This window comes from Chamaea fasciata, unplaced genomic scaffold (genome assembly GCF_029207755.1).
Source record: "Chamaea fasciata isolate MVZ Bird 193981 ecotype frontalis unplaced genomic scaffold, bChaFas1.0.hap1 SCAF_10, whole genome shotgun sequence".
NCBI classification, from domain to species: domain Eukaryota; kingdom Metazoa; phylum Chordata; class Aves; order Passeriformes; family Sylviidae; genus Chamaea; species Chamaea fasciata.
This window is the reverse complement of record NW_027094095.1, coordinates 19,509,901-19,534,380: the sequence shown is the minus strand read 5'-3', so window position 1 is coordinate 19,534,380 and position 24,480 is coordinate 19,509,901. Positions and strand designations below refer to the sequence as shown.

Below are 24,480 nucleotides of genomic sequence, written 5' to 3'. Positions count from 1 at the left end.
GCTGTTCTTCTCTATAAATGAATATTTTCTATACAAATTTATTTTTTCATGAAGGAAATAAATGAGCTTGCAAATAGTGATCCACATGTTCACACGACAAAATTATCTTGGGCCACCATAAAAAGGTATTCAAAGTGTTATCTATTATTGCAATGTTCAGTTTCTAAAAAATATTAGGATAGTAGGGCTTATGCAGTGAGAACCTGAAATACTTTACCTCAATGGGTTTTTTTAAAGCTAGAATATGACTTTTTTCATTTTCTTCACTCCAGAGGAGGGTGATTGGCAGGCTCTGGCATTCGACTGTCCACAGCTGAACTGGAGGGCTTGAGTTGCCTTGGCAGGACTGCGAGTAAAAGTTTGTGCTGCTTTTGCCAACTGTGTTCTTGGCTCAAGCTGATGTTACACGTCTCCCGACTCCAAAGCATGCTCATTTGCCAAATTCTACCTAAAAATGTATGCTGGAATTCCTAATTAAATAAACCCCCCGATATTTATTTTACTCCTTGGAAAGGCACACATTCTTTCACAGTAGATGCTGCTTTGGTAGAAGTACAAATAAAAATTTAAAAAGCCCAAGGTGGATTAGAAAGTTATAAGTTAGGTATTATGAGAGAAATTGTCTCTTGCAAACAGATTAGTGGTTTCTTCTAAGTATTGAAATTATGTGACTTTACCAGGTTCTTACCTGAATTTCTTCACATGTATACATTTTTTTTGTTTATTTTTCAAGTATTTTGAAAATTGTTGCGCTACAAAGGATAATACCACTCCGTATGCAATTTGGTTGTGTTTTCCAGCTAGATAGCATTATAGTTACCTTATTGTTGCCGTAAGCTAAAGTTACCAGTTGAACGATAAAGGTATAATTTATGCCAAACCAGTCTGGAAGCTTTTTCAGAAGACTGATAGCAACTGCTTTTATACATATTGCTATGTAAAATGCTTATTAATGTTAGCAGATGTTGCACTTTAATCCCCCAGAATGATTGTTTGGTAGCAGCAGGAGATTTATTAAGCTTGAGTTGTGTGAAATTGTGTGTGCATAAGCTGCTATTTAGATTGTAAAAATGCCATTGAAAACTGTAAAAAAGTTCTAACTGTAATTGGCAGAGAGGTATTAGCTGTTTTAAAAGAAGTATGTGTGTACCACTGGCCCTTTTGCTATAACCTCTTTATCATTTATCTTCTTGTATTAATGTCACTGAATTATTAATTCATGAGCAGGGTTGGATAGGGTGAAGGCACTATTTAAATATATGTGGCACATGTATCCTTATCACTGGAGACATGAAAAGAGTCATTTTGTGTTATCTATAAAATGGAAAGGACATTTAAAAATTTCATTTACAGTAATCCACTTCACTTCCCAGTAAAACACCTAGATTATTGCTACTATAATATAATGTTCTTATTAAAATTTTGTCATCTTTCCACTCTCTCACTTATAAATACTGTTGATAGACAAATGTAGATTTATTCTTTTTCATTACTTGTACATATGGTTCATGAACTGCAGCAGAATGTATGAAGAGCAGGGTTTTAATAAAAAGCAATTCTCTTTAATTTCTAGTAAAAGAATACAAAATAAAAGCCCATAAGTATTTATAATCTGAAAAGGTTAAAGAAATTATCATCTAAAATCATAACGTAGCCTAATTAAAGAAAAATAGGATATTTTCCAAAGTAACAGTGTCATTGTCACATTGAGCCATCAAGAGCTGTATTATTTAAAAGAAATTGTGAATGTGTGGTTTTGGTCTGCTTGATGAAACCACAGAATATCAGAGGTCACATTGCTGCTAAAAAATGTGTTAAAAATGTATCTTAAATTTCATCTGTGCTGTATGGATGATTAGAAAAATTAAAATGTACAGGAAATATAATGTTTTCAGTCACTCCAGTGGAAAGAGTTCATTCTCTTGAATACTTTGAAAAGTGTTCATTCACTTTAAAAATTCTTTGCATGAAAGCAATTTCAGGATACTTTGTCCTCAAGTGCTCGTGGTGGCTGGCATGGCAGTGCTGGAGATAACTCATATTCCATTTTGTTTAATATTTAAAAGATATCACTTCACACTTCCCTTTTCACTGTGCATGGAAGAGACCTTCACTGTTTCTACAATATATGGGGATTTTTTCTTTATTTCTCTTCAGACATTTCTCTGCAGAAGAGAAAATGTTATGTAGGCTGCTAGGGAGAAGTGTTTTAAACAGTGGTACGTGAAGGTAGAAGGAGCCTTCCTGCTGAATTATAATTTAGAGTTCTTTTTGTTGGTAACTTTTCCAAATGTAATCATTATAGTTTCCTGACTTAGACTTTCTACAAAAGGAATAAAAAGTAACTGAAATAATTCCTGCTGTTTTATAATAGTTCGAATAAATAAGAAAGCCCAGTTTTCCCCAACTGAAAGAATGTTGCAGCTCTGATGAATGACTGGTACTTATTCAGCTGTCTTGCACAGTTAAGAATAGTCACCTGAATCTTCATTGCTTATTAAATTGTACAAGAAAATACTCTTAACTACAGCACTAATGCAGTATTATACACCTCAGCAACTTGTATGTCCTTGCAGAGCCCAGTAAGAGCATTGAATCCCTCGTTTCATTGCAGAATAGGGCCCTTTCTGAATAGATCCTGTAGATTTATTTGCGAAATTTATTGCACAGGTATCTCAGATCCTTGATGATGTGCAAACAGTAGGTGTGTAATTCAGTAGTATATTTGTGTGTAGGTTCAAGGAAGAGAGTGGTGTGTGCAGTGCTGTCATACAGGGCTTCTCACCCTTGAGTTCTTGTCTTGAATGTGGGTATGAGAAAAGCCAGTTATGAGGGGAGAAAACCAAGGAGTCTGTTGATTTTTATTTCATGATTTTAGAGTTTTCAACCTTCTAAGTGCGACTGGTATGTAAAAGTGGTGAACGTGAAAGATGTGTCTTCTGGCGCTACCTGTTTGTTTTGTTTTGTTTTGTTTTGTTTTGTTTTCTTAGGAAGTCCACAGAGAAGTCCTCCAAAGGCTTACGTAAATTCAGTGGAATTTCTACCTGTAAGTCATACTTGCCTGGAGAATCTTTTGTGTTCTTAGGAAGCAGTTAAAGACTTCTTCCCTTCTTTTGTTGTCAAAATTAAAAATTTTATTGTGACTCATGGCCAAGTATGGGATGGTAGCACACAGCACTTCTCAGGTTTGTAGCACACAGCACTTCTCAGGTTTCTGTGCAAGACATGAGCCACTACCTTTTAATAACTAAATGGTTTATAAATGGTTTGTAAAATTCAGGTTTATGGAATTACTCCTGGTAGTTTGGGGGTGGAGATATTTAGTGGAACTAAAATGTGGTCTTCTAAATGTCCTGACCATTAGGCTGCTGGAAAGAAAACACTACTCTCTGATCATGCTAATATTAATAGTGCTTCAGAGAAAAGAAACAAAGCTAGGAATAATGTAAGAAGGGGCTATTTGAAAAAAGAAAAATGCTTAGGTACAGCATGTTTTAAAACATGGTTAAAAGCATGCATTATTGAAATGGTCTTTCCTAAAATGCACTGTAGTGATGCTATGATAAATTCTAATACTTGAGCATATGATGGAAGAAGAAATATTTAAAATTTCCTTTCTCCTGCTCTCTATATATAGTCACAGGTTTTTCACATTTCTTTGCATGCTCATCTGATGTATTTTATCCTAGATTATCTCATTGCTCCCAAGAAAACCCTTTTGGTAATATTGATAACCTAATATATGACACATCTTGGTCATTATTATTTCATTTAGTGGTCATATGTATAGACCAAGAGGGAATCTGAATATTGATTTCACTGAATGGCTAGTAACAATGATTTATGAGTCACAGATTCAGTGCAGTGAGCCAAACACAGCAGAGATTACATCTTAGGTGCCACCATTGATTTTGATTCATATTTCACTGCACAATGATTAGGCCATAGTGTCACAGATGTTAATGTTAGAACAGTATTCCTCCTTAAGCAAAGATCTGCCCAAACTACACTCAGTGCATGGTGACTACATCTATATGCCCACTGCTTCTGACTTTTTAAAATGGTAAATATTTTTCAGTTGCTTATAAAGAGTTGGTATCTCTCTGATAACAAAGGATTTTGATAGAATTTTTTTAAATAATCAAAAGTGATTTTGCAGCACACTCAAGCTTGTTCCTGAAACTGGAACAATTTAATTTATATTGAATACAGACCACTTAATATGATCATGAGTACAACCAATAGAAAATGGATGCTTTAAAATGAATGTTAAACCAGCAGCTTCATGAATCGTTTTGATAATATTCCTTGGCACATGCCCAGAAAAGAAGTTTCCAGTGCAGTAGTTTCCAGGGAATTGGTGCTACCAAACTGAGGTTTGTGCTTGAATATCAAGTGCCGAGGCTGCAGCACAGCCATCCCCCAGGAGGTGCAGTGTGTTGGGGCTATACAGCTCCATTAACCTGGTTAGAGCATGGATAAAAGTGCTGCACATGCATGATGAAAATGTGTTCTTGTCTGCTCTTGCCTGTAACTTGATTTTATTTTGGAAGTTAGTAATGTGTGGGTGTTCTGCTGGCTCTGTGCTGGTCTGTGGAGTTGTCTTTCTACAGTGTCAGCTGTGAAAGACAGAATCATAGAACAGTTTGGGTTGGAAGGGATGTTAAATTACCATCTAGTTCCAACCCTCCTTCCATGGCCAGGCACACCTGCTGCCAGACCAGGTTGCCCAATCTGTTTTTAAACACTTCCATGGATGTGGCATCGGCAGTCCTGTTCCAGTGCGTTACTACTCTCACAGTGAAGAGAAGCTTCCAAACATCTACTCTAGATTTATCCTCTTTCAGTTTAAAGCCATTCCCCCTTGTCTTTTCTCTGCAGGCCCTTATAAAAAGTCCCTTTCCAGTTCTCATGTGTCCCTTTAGGTACTAGAAAGGCGCTATAAGGTCTCCCCAGAACCTTCTCTTCCCCAGGCTGAGCAGCCCCAGCTCTCTCAGCCTGTGTGCATGGGAAAGGTGCTCCAGCCCTCTAATCATCTTTGTGGCCTCCTCTGGACCTTCTCCAAAAGGTCCACATAATTCTTATCTTGGGGGCCCCAGAGCTGGATTCAGTAATCAGTATCAGAACTCATGTCCCTGCCTAAGCCCAGGGCCTAATGGCCATAAAGCAGATCAGGTGTGTTGAAATCCTTGCAGTCCATTAGAGAAACACCATGTCACTTCACAGGTACCGACATGTCTGACCACAGTCCCAGGACTTAGTTCTGTTTGTTTTATTTTTCAGTCTACTTCCACTTCAAACAAGTTCTCAGCTGTGAAAAACAGTGGAGGGAAAAAAAAAAAAAGAAAAAAAAAAAGATCAGCTAAGTGGCATAACAGCTTTGAGAAATACGGGCCTTTGCAAAGCCTTGTCAAGGCTGTCAACAAACAGTTTCCTGTCTTACAAGACTGCTGTGTCTTTGGTTGATGTTAGCCTAGTGATTTTTTTTTTCCAAGGGAAAGAAATGGGATCTTTAATATAAATAGATTATTTTGAGGATTTCTCCTCTCTGAGAAGTTTGAAAAGCCTTTGAATTTTCTTCAGCTGCTACAATTGCTTCTTTAGGTTTGTCATATGGTTCTCAGTGTTTTTGTAAATATACTCATTATTTTCTTGTTTATTTTTGATGTTCATAAAATCTGTCCTACATAGGTTTGAAAATGAGAGCTATTTGTTTTGCAGTTTAATGAAGAGAATGGCAAACAGCCTCAGACTATGCCTCTGGTGTCCACAGTGATCAGCATATTTAACATGCTCAGCATGACACTAAGATATTACAGGCGATAACAGTTGTAATTGACTTACAGCATCCCTTTCCCTCCCCCCTTGTTTGGATGGTGGGGATTTATCTTTGAGTCCCCAGGAAGCTGTAGTGGCAGAGAGAGCAGAAATGGTAGAAGGGTTTTACCTGCATTGCTTGTGTCGAGGTGGTCTCGTGTAGCGGCATGGTGTCAATTCAGGTGAAACACAGGGAATTTGCAAAGAGGATTGAGTGACACCCTCTGTCCGCCCCCACCCCCTCCTTGATTCTGAGCATTTATCAAAGGCAAAAAGAGAAATTCAGACTTGGCAAAGGAGAGTGCCTGGAGCCAAAAAAAGCCATTCTTATTAGCGCTAGCAAAGGTTTACTTTGCTGGCTTATTGAATGAAAACTCCCTTGAGTGTCCGGGCTTTATCCTGTGTTAACAAGGGGCAAAGCTGGCTTGTTGGGAATGGACCGCTGTGTAACGTGTCTGTAAAACACGATACCGAGGCCAAGCTGAATTAGAGCGCTGATGAGAATGGAAAATCTTTGTCTTTTCATCTCAAATCCTATTTATTTTCTCCATGAATGATTGCAGAAGACCAATTGATGATTGCACCTGAGGTGCTGGGGACTGATGGACTAAATTGTGATGTTCCACTGGTAAAATAGTGTCAGTGCACTGTTTAGTGTCATGTCTTGCATAGGTAGATTGGATATTTTTGTTACACTGAAGAGCTGGGAACTCAGGCTGAGGTGGGATGGATGTTTCTGGGGTCTTTGTCAATTTTAGGATATGCATTTATTGCTCACTGTTTCAGGCATTCATCAGGCATGAGCAGGTAACTTCAGAGCACGATGTAGCTGAATGCATTGAAGTAATTTTTTTGTAGCAAGATTGGATGACCTTGGTCAAGTCTTGTTCTTACTGTATTATTCCCTTCCCTCATACTGTATTCTTTCCATGTAACTTGGCTAGAAATGTTTTGGGTTAGAAATCCAATGTTCAAGGTGACAATTAATAGGGAATGTTGAATACAGAAGTGTAGATAAGACTCCCTGCTACCTTTTGAACATTAAATTGCTTTTAATGGAAAGGAAGTATTTGTTAGCCATTTTAGATGGATCAGAGTTAGCCTTTCCTTTCACCTTGCAATATGCAGCTGGTTTCATTGGAGCAGATCAGGCATTGGTTGTTTACCATAGGAAGTAGAAGGAGGCTAATTAGATCAGCAGTCTTGATTGTTGTCGGGGGGGGGGGGTTTGTAAGGTCTCATAGCTAAAACTCGTAACCAGATTTTCTACAATCTGGGACTGTAGCACTGATGTGGAGTTATTAATGTAAATCAATTTTTGAAAAAGCATATTGAGAACTTAGGAATAACTCATGTTGAATGCATCTGAAGATGTGTTCGATGTTGAAAACCAGAGCTGGATCTCATTGCAGATCTGTAGAAAATGGTAGCTCTTGGATCATAAACAGTATTAGTCTCATTTGAGTATTTTGCTAATGCGGCTTAGACAGTTTTACTAATCACTGTTCACTAATTAAATTCTTGTGTTACAGATTATAGTAAGTTTTAACTTTTTAGTTGGTTTTTTTTTTTTTTTTTTTAATGGGAAAGCCTCATGATGGGAAAGCACGTGGACACATGATTTCTCAGGAGGCTAAGTAGTCTATTATATTGTATGAGTATATATCTACTCACCCTTGCCTTCTCTTCCCCCTCCTTTCCTCTGCAGAATGGCTCATATATATTACAGAATTACTCAGTTTCATAAACTGGGTTATGAAAGGCAGTGGGGGTGCTGCATGTGTGGCAAGGTAGGTCACACAGGATTTATAAGAAGGACTGCCTGGTCCTGCTAGTTCCTTGGCATGTGCGAGCTGTGCAGCTATGCCTGATGTTACTTACCTCCCTGTGCCTCATCATCTGTAAAGCTAGTATAAATCTTATTTCTGTAATAGGGATGTTAAAGCTTCACTGAGGTTGCAAGTGCTCTGTGGTGTTTCTAAAATGATTTGGAAAATTAAGCACTATAGTCTAAAATACATCAGCATTAGTCCGAATGACTTTTAGCTAAAGAAAAGCATCCTTGCTTAGCTGTAAAGATCTCTGTGTTCTCCTTTGTCTTAATTGCCTGAAAAGCTGGATAGAGCAGGAGGGAAAAGGCAGCTTTTGAGCATGCTGTGTCAGTTGTCCGGAAGCTCTTAAAAGACCCTTTTTTGGCTTTTGAAAATAAAACCTTGGGAAGGTTAAACAGAGTAGAGTTGGGATGCGGTAGTCCTTTAGAGGTCTTTCTCTTCAAAGATAAAAGTATTTCAAGGAGCATGCTTGGAGCAGCTTTCTCTTATCTCTGGGGTGCTCTTGAGCAATGTTGCGGGGAGAGGGATGGCCAGCAGTGGCATGTATTCTGCAGCGGTCGTGTTCTGTCTGTGAGGAGTTTCAGAAGCACATAAGAACAAGGAAGCGAGGCGGGGGCACTGAGATATTCGGGACTTGGAGCACAGCTTCTGAATGCAGTATGAAGAGATGCTCAATAGCTTTGCAGTGTTACAGGTTTGAACATTTAACATTTCTATTCCTGATAGAGCCTTCTTTAAGAGTGCATATGAGAAGAATCTTAACAAGGTGAACCACTCTACTTCCAGCAGGGGGTTGGTTTTTTTTTTTTTTTTTTTTTTTTTTTTTTTTTTTTTTTCCCCCCCTCTGGGAGATTGCAGTATGGCCCAGAGGTAGGGATTTAAGTTACAACTGAAATTTTCTGGGCAGCTTTTATTGCACTCTGAAATTCAAGCAAGATTTTGCTCTAGGGAGTTTCTCTCCGCCCCACCCACAAGCTGAAGCAGTCAGCGATGCAGAGAAAAGGTTTATTAAGGTCTGAAGGGAAATAACTTATTTGCACAGGACAGCCACTCGCTGTGGTCTCCTTTTTCTGTTTACAAAGAAGTAACTTAATACATCTTTTCCTGCTTCTACTCGTTTGGTTTGGGATTTGTTGTTGTTGTTGTGAGATGCCACTGGCTGTCTCTGTATCACTGACAGATGGATGGTCAGAAGGATGTGGCTGACAGCAATGTCTTTAGTCCGAGTGCTCTCTGGCTCCAGCTCATGTCTGGATGCCTTTCTCAGGTTTAGCTTTTATTATGCTGATGAATGGTTGGAACTGCACCCTTCTTTTACTTGGAGCCATGCAGAGATTCTCAAATACAGAGGCTCCATTAAAATTTCTTTGCTGTGAACATGCTAGCTTATTCAAAAGAAAAGAAGCAAACCCAAACCCTATTGCATCAGTTTTCAAACAGTTTCATTTTTCTTGGGTTTTTAGATAAACATGTGTTACCAGTAATCTAGTAGGGGTTGGTTAGTTTATTTTTAATTCTTTTTGCAGCAGCACACTGAGTTAAATTCTATGTCTATAGGCTACAGCAATCTAAAGAGAACAATATATTGCACAAAACACTTAAAATTGTCCTTTTAAGTGCTCACAATTTCATCTTAATTGAATAGTTTTTGCTGGTTTTGGTATTACAAAGGCATCAATATATTTTCAGAAACTGTAGGTCCTTATAAGAGTTACTGAGTCAGTTTAGAAGGTCAAGAACTCTTACTCAATTGAAAAAAAAAAAAGGCAAAGTGTTTGGCATATATTTTGCAACTATTTCCTTGGGAGATGCTAGGTCTTACTGCAAGTAATGCTTTGATTATTGGTTTAATTTTTGACATAACTCTTTCCTCTCCCCTCCAATTTAAAAAGGCCCACAAGGAAGCGATGACTTTGATGATGATAAAGCACAGGGATGTCACCGTCGAGTTGAAGTTGAAGGAAGGTATCTCAAAACCTGGGAGTGCAGGGATATGTTATAGAAATAATGATAAAACTCGAGTCTCAGGAAGTCCAGATCTCCTGGACAGACTGGGAGCAATCAGAAGGCTGATTAAATTTCATTTTTAGCCATTATTATTCATCATCTATTCTCTTGGATTATTCTGATTGCTTACTGAAATTACGCTGATTGGTCTGCAGTGTGTTCGAAATAGTTTTATGATTTTTCCTTTGGGTGCTACCGGTGAAATATTAATCCAAACTCTTCCCAAGCTTCTAGCTGAACTATCTCCAGGGTTTCTTTTTGGAGATCATGGTGGCAATTTTTTCTTCTTAACTCAGCAGGAGCTCCTTTGCAATTTTAATTTCTGCTGAATGCAGTGCCTCCTTTGTGGACTTTGCGGACTAGTAAAAGATCCAGAGCTGGAATGTGACTGTCTCTTCATAGCCGCTTCGGGGTTGTTCTGTGTCACCATCTGAATTTAGGTCACACCTTGTACCTCAGGGCACACGGGTGCGTGCCAGGGAGAGCCACGCTCTGCCCGTCCTGCGCTCGGTTTGCTGTTGCCTGCTTCTTGTTGAAACACGTGTGGGAAAAAAAGTGCCAGTGGCTGAAGAGCACCTGTCTATAGCTGGAAATTGGAAAAAAGAGTTCATTTTTATGTATCAATAAATATAAAATCGTATGGCCTCAGATGTCAGTTTTCTTTCATTTCCCTGTGTGAGGAATTGCATGCACACTTGTGTTGTGAGAGGGATGCCTCCAGTTCTCTTAAAGAGGAGCCAAGTAAAGAAACCTGCTTGGCTATTTAATAATCTCCACATGTACGCTGCCTTCATTGAGAACCAGAGAAATTGTTCCATAATGTTTTCTGTTGATTCCCATCTTTCTCTCCTCGTGGGAAAAAAAATGAGTGTCAGTCTTGTTGCTGTTTGCATGCTCAGGGAACTGACTTTATCATTGATTATGATTAATGTTGACTAATATACACTTTCTACTTCTAAAAATGATCAACTTTTCATAGAATTTCTGTATCTGGCATTTTGTGCTCTTCATCCTTTCCGCTTCTCCTTGCCAAAAGGGTAGAAGTATTTTTAAAGCCCTTAACATGCTCTAGTACTCCTAAGAATCATAAGTGGCCCTTAGATCCTGCCATTTAAATTTTTACACAGTCATTGTTACATGGTTTTAAAGTAACATTAATTTCACCAATACATCCATGCAGTCCTGTTCCTTCATCCTGGAAAGGCCAAGCCAATGTGACACTGGGCTCAGCCCTCTGCATTTATGATGGTGCAGTGTTCAGTGTTCTCCAGAGTTGTTTCACATATCTGTAATATGCAGACCCAGCTTTCTACTTTAAAATAATCTGTTCTTCTATGGATGTTAATTTTTCTCTAGCTTCCCAAACTCTAATAGTCGGGGTTGAAGCATGACCTAGCTTCACACAGTGAGATATGGAAGAGGATGTGTGTAGTTACTCAGCTGGCTGGTGAGAGAATAGAGTCATTAGCAAAAGGGAGCACTCTGCTGTCAAATCTTCTACCACAGCTACTGCACTCTATCACTGTAATTATATTTTTCAAATGCAAATGATAGCTTTAAGAATTCTTCCTTTGGTGCATCATTTACAGGAGTAGTTCAGTCCCTGTTTCTCAGTAGGAGACAAATCTTGTCCGAGGCTAAGGACAGGAGAAGGTCTCATCCATTGTTTATTCCCTTTTCTCTGAAGATGTTTATTGTGTAGAAATACAGCTAGCTGTGCAGTCATATGAAGAGGCTGCCTCACCAAGCAGGCTATTTTGGCAGCAAAGCAGCTGTTACTGCCTCTCTCATCCAAGGAGAGCAATCTTTGTGTAGCATGCAGGGAATGCCAGAACCATGGCAGGCAGCAGACCTGCTCAGCCTTCCCGCTGAGAGGAGTTGCTGTCTTGTTCTCAGTCACTCCATGCGTCAAATCCCCAAGAGATATGGTAGTGCCCTAGAATTAACTTTACTGTGGTTCTTTGAGGTAAAGAAATGCAGGTTGTGTCAGATTTGTGGAGTCAGAAAAGCTTAACCGACTCATCTACAGGTCTAATTTCTAATATTCGGTGTAAATGTTCTCCTGTTGGTTTTTTTATTGTGTCTTAGTGCAAATATATCAATACAAGTCATCACGTATCACACGTATCGTTATTTGGCGTTGTGCTTAGCAATCATTGGCCTTGAGATATTACATCCCAAAACCCTGCCGAATTCCCAGCTACAGTGCAGGTGTAGTCTCAGTTTTTACTAAAAATTTCTGTCTTCATATGAAGTAAAATTTGGTAGTCCAAATTATTGGTGTTCAAGTACTGATAGATTTTTTTTTTTTCCTTTTCTTCCAAATCCTCTGCTACTCCAGGTATGAAGATGAATAATGCAGACCACTGGTTTCGATGATGCTGGGCTTTTATAACTGGATTCATTAAGGAATACAAAGAAAATTCTTACAGGGATCAATAATGGTGTCTTCTGGCTGCAGAATGCGAAGTTTTTGGTTTCTGCTCATTATCAGCTTCCTGCAGTGTACTGAAGGTAAGCCTTAGTTTATTTTTTACTTGGGTTTGCAGATGAGTTAAATGGACTGTACAATTAATTTCTGTTAGATAACTTGAAGTTTGAGGATGACAAACTAAATGTATCTGTAACATATTCTACATTTAATTTATAAGACTCAAATTGTCCCTTTTTAAAGAAGAAAAAAAGAAAATAGGGTTTTTTAGGTTTGATAGTGTCATGTGTAGAAATTGAAATGCAATGTTCAGGCAAGTGGAGTATTAATAGCCTTGATTGGTAGGTGCCTTATTTTTGGTTTCTTCCTGTTTATCCTTCCTTTTCTATTCTCATTGCACAAGCACTTAGAAGAAATGTATGGATATGTTAAATATGATATAAAACAACTGAATGAAATACCCGTTTTACTTTTCTAATTTGGCTCACTGGAAACGAAATGGCAAACACTTCATTAAGATTAGTGCTAGGCAAGTTAAATTTCAGGAAATAAAACTCAAAAGTTCATACAGAAATAGCATCTACTTGAAAATATTTTTGCTTTTTTTAGAAAAAGGAAGAATACTTCACTGCTATCAAATGTATTTAAAATAGCTGTTAGATTAAAGAGATGAGGAAGGAAAAAGATTTTTTAAAGAAGATTCGTTGTCTAATCTTGATCTGATTTTTTTCATAAACTATACTTCATCCAGTTAGTCTGTCTCCACAGCTGTTTTTGTGGACCTTTTAATAAACAGGAACACGAATGAATGAAAAAGAAAACATGACTCATGAATTCTTAATTAAAAATAATCATATAGAACTTGAGACTATTTTTGGGTGTAAGCATTTCGATTGACTAGATTGCAGGTGAAAAGATTAGTTTAGTAATAAAATAGCATCTCCATGCCATCTCACATTATTCAGTAATTTATGTATATACACTAGATAATATATAGACTTCCTTGCTGCATCTTTGTCATGATCTCACCAGTTTTTAAAGTAGATATGCACCTTACTCTGTCAAAATTCCTTGAATTTTAAGGCCAGATTTTTAGAAATACTTCTGTAAAGCTACTCTGCCTCCCCCTCTCTTTCTTCAGAAATTTGTACAAGTAAAAAGGAACTATTATATAAATAAAAAGTCCCTAAAAATGACAAAACCCAAGATTAAAAATTCAAATATTTTATGCAGGCTTCCACACTCACTGCGTAATTTCCTAAGCTTCCTTTCTAGACTTGCAGAGCTCGGGTTGTGCTGACAGACGAGCTTTGCTGAAATAGGTTTTTCATCTGCATGTGTGAACATACACATCTCTCAGGGAGCGCGTCCTCGGAGCCTTCACGGCGGTGTCTGAACTTGGGGGAGTCTCATTTCACTTAAATAGCTTCCACTGTCAGTTTCCCATCCCTCCCCTCCTTCAAGATTGCCAGGATGTGGTAGAACCCTGGTGTTTCCCAGTGCAGATCTCAGATGGTTTCATCCCTGGTGGGACTCTGATCAGGGAGCTGCTGCACTCGCTGCCTCTCCGTGTCTGTCCCAGCTGTGGGCCTGGCTGTAATCTTACCTGTACAGGAAAGGAAGTGCAAACAGCTGGAAGGGGAAATGCATTCCAGCCTCTTTCATAGGTAAGAATGGTAAATGTGGATTAGGAGGTTGGAGTTATAAACTTTTTGACTGGCTGGTTTGGTAATAACTGGCGCTGATTATAAATGCACTTACATTGCAAAAGTGGTTGCACTAGGTGAAACCTAAGGTGTAGGAAGTTGAGACATTTATTTATGGGTTTTTTTCTGAAGTTTTGTAGCACTAAGATTTTTTTTTTTATTATCATTATTATTGCAATTGTTTCAAATCCCTCTACTTAATGCATTTTATAAACACTCAGGTACTTGCAGTTTAAAACTGTGTGATGCTTGAAAACATTTGGAAGCAGAAAGGAAAAGCACAGGAACAACTTTATGTGGTTTGGTTACCGTTGCAAACTGCAGACTGTAAATCTTTTAAAATCTTTTAAAATGTTTTATCTGCTGAGTTTGGAAAGGAAAAAATCAACTGAGAACTTCTGCAGATTGAATTTTTGCCATTTGCAGAAAGTTAATTTTCATTGTCATCTGTAATATTTCAAGTTCATTTTGTTCTTTCCCAGTTTTTCTTGCTTTTAGTAGCCAGTAGCAATCTTTTGATGCTTCAGTTGTGAATTTACTTTTTTTAAGTCTATACAAGAGCTGCTTTTTCAGCTAAAAGAAACAGGGAAGGAAATTGGGAGCAGATAACAGAATCATACCAAATTAATTGTAAATTCTTAAAATAAATGAAATACTGTGGCTCTGTATACTGGAAATGAATATTAATATAGAGTTGGCTTCCAGCCACAGAAGAAAAATGAATACTACATTATTACACTTTCTCACAAAATTACATTGCCTTCTGCTTCAGTAATAAGAGATGCCAAGTATAACATGCTTTAGTAGCACTTCATGCCTGGAAGTATGAGCATGAACAAAGGTTAAAATAAGAGCATCTAACTTTTGGTAAAAATAAGAAAATCTTTAATTCCATTGCTTGGAATGTAAGGGTTTTTTATAGAAATCTGATGTGTACATGAAGGTTGTTGCAGTTACTGGGGGAGATAAAGCCTGGCTGAATTCCCTGCATTACATTTTAATGTTTCTGTACGGTTTAATGGGGGGGGCTAGGAAATGATCCTAGATGTGGACAAGTGATTCATTTATTCATATAATGAAACATTTTCCAATCAAGAAAAGGCTTTATTACTCTCACAGCCTTAACTATAACTCACCAAGGAATTAGCAAGCAGGCACAGTTATACGAAGGCTGTAATTTTCTTTTAGTGCTGCCTATCCAAACAGGAATCGTATCTTGAGATAAGGTCTTGGTTTTGCCTTTTTTTTTTTTTTTTTTTCCCCCCCCTGGCTATGCAGTCCAGATGAGATAGCTTTTGAAACAGTCCATTCCTTCAGGTGAAATGCACCTGGAACAGACAAGTGCCGACAGCTGGACAGGAAAACCACACTGAGTTGTGATACAGTGCTGGTACTTCTGATCAACAACAAGTTAGTATTGTTGTGTTTGTTGTTACTGCCATCAACAGCAAGCATTGCAGCCCTAAATGAGGAAGAGACCAGGCTGGAAGAAGGAAGGAAAAGCTCAAGTCATGAGCTAAAGTATTATTAATTTCATTTCTGAAAGTTATTTTTCTGTCCCTTTTTCTAGCACGTTCTACATAGGCATGTCTTTCAAACTACAGTTCTATTGTAAAAGGCAGAATGAAGGGACTCCCTTGGGAAGCAGTTTGGCTCGGGAAGGTGGCCCTGTGAGTCCTGGCCTGAGGACTTGGGGCAGAGCAGAGCTCCCTCTGCACTGTGCCAGAGCCCGTGTCTGTCCTATGTCCTCGCCTGTCCCATGCCAATGTCTGTCCCATGTCCTTGTCTGTCCCACCCCATGTCTGTCCCACACCATCAGGAGAGCCTTCCTGCTCAGTCCCATGCAGCTGAGTCCCGCACCTTTACTTACCTGTTTCCTACAAACTCTAGGAAGTTAATTACTTTTGACACCATCTCATTTTTTCCCCTCATTTTTCCCCCTTCCTAATTAGGTGAAATCATCTAACAAGTTAAAAATTATCTGAGAAAATACAGAAAGCCAGAGAGTGAGATCACACGTCTTGTTTCCATAGCAAAGCAGAGTAAAAAGCATATTATACATATTATTGGTTTTTCTTCAAGCAAGTTAAGACAGATACACTAATATGCATATGAAAAAAAGATGTCAGAGCTAAGCATTCTGGTGAAGATTGGTTTTTGGACGGTGCGGGTTTCGGTATTTTAAGCTTTATCTTGCTTACAAAGTCCACCTTTTTGACTAGCTTTTGATGCTGCTTGTTTTTATTTGCTTCTGCTGCTTGAAAAGCACAAGTGCCTTGGAAGCGCTGAAATCATTTTCTTTGCTCAAATGCTATTTTAACCAAGGTTTAATACAATTTAAATCCATTTTATTATGAATTATTATCTATGCTTTGTCCAAAGGAAGAAGCAGCATGCTTTCATATCTATTTAATTTTGTTTTCCTAAATGGAGTTAATGTTCTTTAAAGAAATCCAGCTTGTCTTTGCTTCTGAATGTTTGTTTTAATGAGCATTACACTGAAAAGGATATATTCCTCTAAATTCCAGTTATGGCAGCCAAAGAGCTGAGTGCTGAATTGGAAGCAGTTCTAAGTGCATATTCAAAGTTAGTGCATTTACTAAAGAAAATACTAAATACAGATAACGTACTTTGGGCCACTACAAGGATTTTTGCTATTTTAGTGTATTTCTTCAGCACTTCAGCTTCCTGTCAAACCACTCAGACGTGGAGTGTCTAAGGCACATGGCACAGGTACTGAACAAACTGTAAAAGCACATCAGCTTTCCTACATGCTTACTAGGAGTATTAGTAGGACTTTGCCCAGAAAAATAATTATAAAAAACTTGTACCATGGACTTGAGTAGAAATCAACTTTTGTTAATTAGTGGATTTAGGTTCTGCAAGGAGTGAAATCCATTACAGAGTCACACCAGAGCAAATAGGAGCACTGATTTAATTTCTAGTCATGGAATTTATCACAGTGAGGGCTCTGTCAGGCACCCAGTTAGTAGGAACCACTTGGTGTACAGAGGTTGCAAAGCATCCACAGGAACACCCAGCATGCTAAGGCCAGACCGTTATTGCCCACCCTTTGGAAGATCACTTATTAATAAGCTTAATGCTATCTTTATTTATATCATGTATACCTGATATGGTTTAGGGTTCTTTAGCAATTTTTTTTTTTTTTTTCTTTTCTTAATTGGTTAATGCAGGATATGCAGAATTTTTCTGAGGAAAGCAACTGCTGCTCTGGACCCTGTCTTCTGTCCTGAAAGATCATGTCATTTTTCAGTGGGACTTTCTGATGCATACTTATCTGGGACATCTCTCTTTTCTTTTCTGGGGGAGGCCCAACATATCTTTGAAAAACAAAATAGACCTAAACAGCGAGACCAAACTTCTTCTTAAAGAAGAATGTCTGTTAAGCTTTTCAACTGCATTTCCAGAAAATAGAGACTGACAGGCTGCCCGGAAAATCCAGAGATACTTTAACATGCTGGCAGTGTATATGCCTTTTGTATATTCCCAGAGTAGTGAGGTCTGCAGGATTCTATGCTGTAACATTGCATTTCTGAAACCAAAGCAAAATCACCACTATTTCAAAATGTGGAAGAACCGCGTAGAAGGATGCAGGAAGAACCGTTTTAAATACTGTACTTAAATTTAAATGAAAATTTGCTGGGAAGTGTTAATGTAGGAGTCTTACAATTTAAGCAAAGAAAAGAGTATAAATGCATAATTACTATGAGATGAGTAATAATATTACTATTTTGATATGCTGTCTTCTCAGTTACTTAAAAACATTCTCCTTTTTGAGGGGAGATTTTGCATATTCTTGGGCTCTGTGCTCAGGAGAAGAAAAAACCCCTGTAGTGTGTAAAATGATAGAAGTGCAGTGTGTTGTGCTAAGGGCAGATGCTGTATTTTTAGAGCCCTCTAAGCTGCTACTGGAATTTACTGTCTTTAGTTGCTGTAACCTTGGTGGGTCTCAGTGTGTGAGGTGAGTTGTGCTTATGACCACTGCAATGAGAGGGGGTTTATTTAACCTTCAGCTGACTGGCACTGACAGCATTGCCTGAGGGGCTTTTCTTTTGTTAAATGTAAATCTGGGAATATTTTAGATTAGTTTATTATGATAAAGGGACCTTTACAGGAATATGGTAGCAGAAATTGGACATGTCTTTTAAAAAGCAAACAGGCTTTATTAGTATTCTGTTTCTAAATATGGGAAAACATTTTTTTTTTTTTTAATTGAGTTGCATTTAAAAATCTTTAATTATTTTTCATTTCTGTTTTTTGTCAAATGGAAGAATGCTGCTTGTCTCAGTAAGAAGGTTTTTTATATAGCTTTAACAGTGTTCTATATTGTACTTTCAGGTCATAGTGTAAATTATAACTGCCTGAAGTATCTGACAATCAATGCTTAAGCACTGGCTTTCTTATTGCATTTAGTGTCCTTATGATCAGATTATAAAAATTATCATAAAGTATAATGACTTTAGATTTAATATTTGTTGCCAAGTTCTAGTAGCACATAATGGGTTTTATATTTGCAAGTAGATCCATTGATGCTCATGGTCTACCTCTGTGAGTAAATGGCACAGAAAGTAATAGTCTGTGCTAGTTGTATATTGCATGGGTGGATGTCGTGATAGCAGGAAGCATATGTAGGATGAAGGCACTACAGAAAAACGACTTACACAAATGACTCTAAAATATGTTTCATGTATGTGCCCGCTTCCATGTTTGTGCTAGTGTTCCAGATTGTGTTACATGAGGAAGAGGAGATAAAACTAGTCACAGAGAGAAGTTCTTGGCTTGTCCATCCATACTCCCGTTATAAAGGCACTTAATAGTATAGGAGCTCCTAACAATGGCGAAGACACACTTGAAAATTGTCTGACCTTTTGCAGTGGTTAACTGGTGTCATCTTTCTTCATCAATGTTGTTTTTGTAGAAGAATGTTTACAGTTGCTCCTTTTGATTTTTTGTTTGATTGTTTATTATGTTTGTGTTGATATTTTAAATGAAACTCAGGAATGCCGGATACTTTTCCAATCATAGTTCTTTTTTTTTCCCAGGGATGCTAAATTTTTTATGTTTTTAACACAGGATATATTTTCTATGTGTGCCTCTGTAGATGAGCTATACCTGAAATCCACAGACATAGTATGGTAAATTGAATATGCTGTTCTTTTTGATAGTTGGAGCTGAAAAAATCCTTTTGTGTGCGAGGTGTTCCAAATTTCTGCCATTCCCAAAAGAGTCTCAAACTACTCCTTTGGCTTTCAAAACTCAACTCTAATAATCTCTACCTCCTTGCTTTCATTTGAAGTATAAAGAAATGGAGATGTATGAATGTTAGCTCTGCTTCTGGCTCCTTCTTTCAGGGAGACAATTCATCCATGTCCCAGTGACATCAAGGTAACCCCTGTAAATGTGCATGACGGTGTTGGCAGTGGTAGAGGAGATTCCCTGGTTGTTCCTTCTGAGCTTGGACCAGTCCAGGTGGTTGGGAATGTTTAATTCTTTTTGTTTTCTCAATTTATCCTAGTATAATAATCCTGATGTTTTCTCGGTGTATAAAAGATGTGTGGGGGAGACTAGTTGGGAAGCAAAATGAATTTTTTTTCATCTGTTGCCTGAGCAATCCATACATGTGAGAAGCCCAGGGGGACCACATAACTTTCAGTTGTTGGATACAGCACTCAGCGAGTTTTATGAGGGATCTTGACGATGGAGGGAAAGCTGGCTTTTCTGTTCTCCCTTGTCAGGGATCTTGATGTCTCTCTCAGGAGTTAGGTAGTTTTGTTCACTTCCAGCAGAAAGTACAATTAATGCAAGGTGCTGTTGGAGCAATTTTCTTGTTAAATTTGAATCAGCTAATTCATTTAGGAAACCTGAGAGGAAGTTGACACTGAAACCAGATTCGCCTATGTGCTGCCCTTCCAATTGGAAAAGCGATGGGAAATGTTTGCCTTTTACAGGCTTCAGTGCTGTTTCATATCGCTTCTGTTTAAACCATCTTTTGGACGAGCTTCAGTCAGATCTTCCTGTTTGCCACTGTTCTGTGAGAGTGACTAGGTCTGCCTTCCGCAGTATTTCTCCCGTTGGGGCCACCCTGGTTCATTTGGCTTAGGCTTGTGAATTGCAAAATGTTACTTTAGGAATTAAGTGGCTCTTCATTCTGCAACATCGTAACATTTTCCATTGAAAGTCTATTGGAAAAGTCTGCGTTTCTGGCTGAGGACAGATCGTGCTTTTTAATGGCTTAAGATAAATATGCTTTTAGTAAACAAAACTAAACAGTTTGTTGCTTAGGCTTTTGCATCATTTAATTTGCAACAGATGAAACTGACATGCGTGAAGAGTGAAGCCTGGAAAGTACTAGAGGGCAAACGGGTGGTTTGTGATGTGAATTATTACCCATAAAGATGGATAGGGTCCACAAAACATCACTTCATGTATTAATGCACCAGTTGAAAAAAAAAAAAAGTCTATCAGCATACTATGTCATACATAAACTGATTGGTTTAGGCCTTCAATTCAAATCCTGCTCAGTAATCTTCCCTATCTTTATGCAAGTAAATATGTATATAGTTCTTCCTATATATAAAAGGCATCTGTACATTTTTAAAAATTCCCAATACTAAAGGCTGGAAGTCATCCATGTGTAAACTGTCTTGAAGGATTTATGATACAGTGTTTTGTTCCGCAGTGTAAACTGAGTGCCCACAGAAAAACAGTCAGAAACACATCTGAACAGCAGTCTTTCCTTTACCGGTTACAAAGTAACCTAATAATGTAGCAACTATTTTATGCTTTGTATGTAACAAGATAACAACTATTTTGCAGTACAAATTATTTCAAATTTCATGCTGATAAATCAACAGAGTCCTGACAACAATTCCTTTTATGATATTTAGTGTATCTGTTTGATGCATTATTTTCTAGCTCTTAGATTTGTCGTGGATCTATTTTAACTGTATTTCTATGTCGCCTTCTTTTTACAAAAGGTTTTTTGAAGTATGAAGAGAGACTTTTGAATATTTGCTGTTAAAAAATTTGTCATCATGGTAATATTATTTGTAACAGATTCAGTGATTCTGACTTTATCTCAGAGCCTCATCTGTTTTGATTCTTTTTATTCCCTTTTTTCTATGGCTGATTAAAAATAAAATAGAAAAATTGAGTGACAATAACTGGGAAAAACTTGTAAAGAAAATCTTTGGTCAAGGTATGAATGATTGTGGCATACTCAAAATTAATTCTCTTGATCCTCTTTCCGTCTGGAGTAAGGGATAAGGTTGTAACAGGGAAAAAAAAAAGGTGCATTTAGAAGCATTCAAGGATGTTAAGCAACAATAAAACTCTGTAACCATTTAAATGACAGCAGCTGACTATTCGAATTAACTTTTTGTTTGGCTTAATTTTGGGTCCTAATTATTCCTAACTTACGTGAGTAGATTTCAATTATACAATACTGCAGGGATTTGTAGCTAAGGCAACTAAAGGAATCATTTTACATAAAGTACTTTTGTTCAACTGATTAGGCAGGTAAAAATGGAATGATAGAAAATGGGAACTCTTGTCTGATAAGGGCCAGTGAATTGTTACCAATGGCACTATGAAGAAATAACACAAGGAAATCTCATTATTGAAGATTTTGAGAATTTTTGGCAACATGTTTGTATCTTGATAGGGTGGTGTTAGTTAACTGCTCACAAGCAATTGTCTGGAGTACTAACAATATCTCTATAGTAAAAAGACAGTGCATATTTTTGTGGTACCTTGGTTTGGCCTGCATGAGACGCATATTTCTAGAAGCTTGATAACTAAAAATTTTGTTCTCAGAAGGACTTTTTAAGATGTATTTATTTATGCCAGTTAAACATTTAAATAGGCAAAAGATGCTGTCTTCATTGTGTGATATTTCATGTTTTAGACATAAAATAATTTTCAGACATACAATTCATCACCAAAATCCCACTTATTTAGAATTACTGTTCCATGAAAATAGTTCTCAATTATGCTACATTCTTAAGATAACCTGGGGGAATTAAAAGTGAAGGAGGTATTGGAATAAAAGCCTCTGGAATCAATTCCCATTTCAATGCCCACACACATATATAGCCTTCATTGGGAATTAATTTTTCAACAAATTACCTGCATAGTTAGAGCTTAAACCTGGGTAGTTTTATGCATATATAGATAGATATAGATATAGAGATATATATTTTGACAGTGTGAACACACATGCTCAGTTAAAATTTCCTTTTTATTCTGTGAGCATTTATAAAGTCATGCCTCCTAAATTAGATCTGCAGCATAAGTAGGTGTCTCCTTTTGATGATAGTAGACTAACTTCCCTAGATTACATTTTCCCTAGATTCAGATTTAGAATGCTTAATTTTGTTTTACCTCTGTTTTTCAAGCTCAACTTATTTAGTTTCCTCAACCAAAATATTGAAGGTTACAAGAGTGCTTATTCTGCTGACAACACAATAGCATGTCTGCAACCTAAACTATTAAGTCTGGTTTTAGAACTGTCAGCTTTGCCCGTGTCACTTGAACATACACCTAGACCTTACAGTCAGATACTTCAGGAGAAGCACTGCAGTTGTGTTTGCTGTGTTTAGGAGGTGAGAACTTGGAGTGCCCCTGGTGAGGCTAATGGAAGACTTTGATGCTGTTTAAAGGGAGGAAAAAAAAACAACTCATAAAACACACGGTTAAAATGTATAACAGCAATTTCTAAATTAGCTCCCAAACAAATGCTTAAATCAATAAAATCAGACAATAATTAATGCCCATGCGTCTCTTTCCTCCCTCCTCACAAATTCCAGGTTTTTATGGAAAATTTGTAGTTTTGATCATGTGTCTTCCGTTAACATATTAATGTTACCCACTTTCAATTAGTACTGCTGACAAGTTATTTAGAAAAGTCTCTGGAGCATGGGGGGCTGTGTACAGCTTCTCTGTGTCTGGTGTTTGCTTTCCAAAGTGAAAGTATTAAGATTTAATTATCAGAAGATGTTTGCAGTAGGCAGTGAGCCTTGGAAAGCCTGTCAAGGGCGAGGCTGCAGGTGCCCTCCGTGCAGCTGGGCAGGAGTTCCTGCCTTGGGAGCTGACACCACAGAGGTACAGCCACACCTCGGGGTGAGCCTCGGGACTCTGAGCTGCAGCATTTCCACCTGATGGTGGGGGGGAAGTGTTGACTCCTGCTCTGTCACTCCATCAGCTCCCTTGTGGCCTCTCTGGCACCCCTGTGGTGGACTGATGCAGGAGACAGGATGGCAGGAGACAGCCTTTCTTTCTCTTTTAGGAAGAACTTTCCGCCAGCCTCTTCCCTGAACCATTCCCCCAGGCATTTGACAACTGGGAGAGGTGTAGGTCATGGTGGAGCTGTCAGAGTGCTTCACCCTTAAATAGATGAGAAACCAGTGAGATCTGTGCATCCACTGAAGCTTGGGAAACTGTTGTGCCAGCTGAATGGGCATTTTCTTTTCGAGACAGAAAACTGGTCTAAAACGTGCCATTCTTTGTTAGAAGACAGTACCAGTTTGACACTTGACGAGATTAATGTTCCTTTGTGGGACCCTGTCATTTAAAGTCAGAGCATCTAGGGCCTGATTATTCTTGATTTAGTTATGAAGATGGTGAAGGGTATCCCAAATTGTCTGCGAGAGTTTACAAGTGCAAATATGAAGACAGCCCAAATATCTTTATAAGGGTGTGGTTGGGTAGATCCAGACATGCATCTGATTTCTGTCCTGAGGACGGAAACAAGATTTTTCCAAAGGGTTCATTTCCCAGGTAAACTACCCCTTTCAAGACTACTTTGGGCATTTAAAGGGTGCATGTACTTTTACTGGAACAGAAATTGCCTTATTATATCTCAGTCCTTCAGATTTTTTTCTTTGACTGGTAGTCAGTACTAGAAGTCTCAGAGGAAGGTGCCAAAATACTTAAATGCACAAAGTAGCCAGCTTAGTGTGCACATTTCCTAATTATCCACTGTCAGTGAGTACCAGTAGATATTTCTTGACTCATTGCTTAGGATTTAAAAAGTGGTATTTAAGTTTTGATTTGGGGTTTTGGAGTGCATTACTGTGGCCATGAATCTCCTTGTCTTTTGTCAACTTTACTTTTTAAAGACATTATCACAGAGCATATTTCTCCATCTCTCACTTCTCAATGCATTTTCAGATCATTTAAGGAGTATAGTAAATAATACTGCTGCCTAGTAAATTTTGCCATCCTATTCTCTTCCTCCACCCTCTCCATCATCCTTTTCTGATGATCCGTGCCACCTCACAGACTTCAGCTGTGCAGAGGAAATCATTCTGCTTCTCTGCATTGTCTTCATTAGCCTTAGTCAGTCAATTCAGCAAACTCATCACTTCTCACACAAAAGAAGCTTCCTACTTTTGTTGTACTTATGAAATTTCTGGTTGTGAAATCATTGGAAAGCATTTTGGAAAAAACACCTGTGAGTTTAAGACGTGTACAGAACACAGGCATGGAAAAACATACCAAAGAGTCAAGAGACAAAACGAGTCATAATTTGCCAGTTTGTTTAATTTTATATATTGGTACATGTCATAGCGCTGGATACTTTCCTTTAATTTTGCAGCACAGCTATAAATTTTGCTATATCTAATTGCAGCAAACTTTTTCTGCTCAGCATTTTTTTTATTCTTGC

General features: G+C 38.0%; 1 protein-coding gene across 2 annotated transcripts in view; it reads left to right on the top strand.

Moving 5' to 3' along the window:
• ADGRL2 (adhesion G protein-coupled receptor L2) overlaps positions 1 to 24,480 on the top strand; it is a 313,675-nt gene that overhangs the window by 176,745 nt on the left and 112,450 nt on the right. For both annotated transcript variants that reach the window (XM_066192572.1, XM_066192571.1), the window contains one exon: positions 11,998 to 12,170. In XM_066192572.1, coding sequence (XP_066048669.1) covers positions 12,098 to 12,170 — 73 coding nt within the window. In that variant the 5' untranslated portion in view covers positions 11,998 to 12,097. The remainder of the gene's footprint in view (positions 1 to 11,997; positions 12,171 to 24,480) is intronic.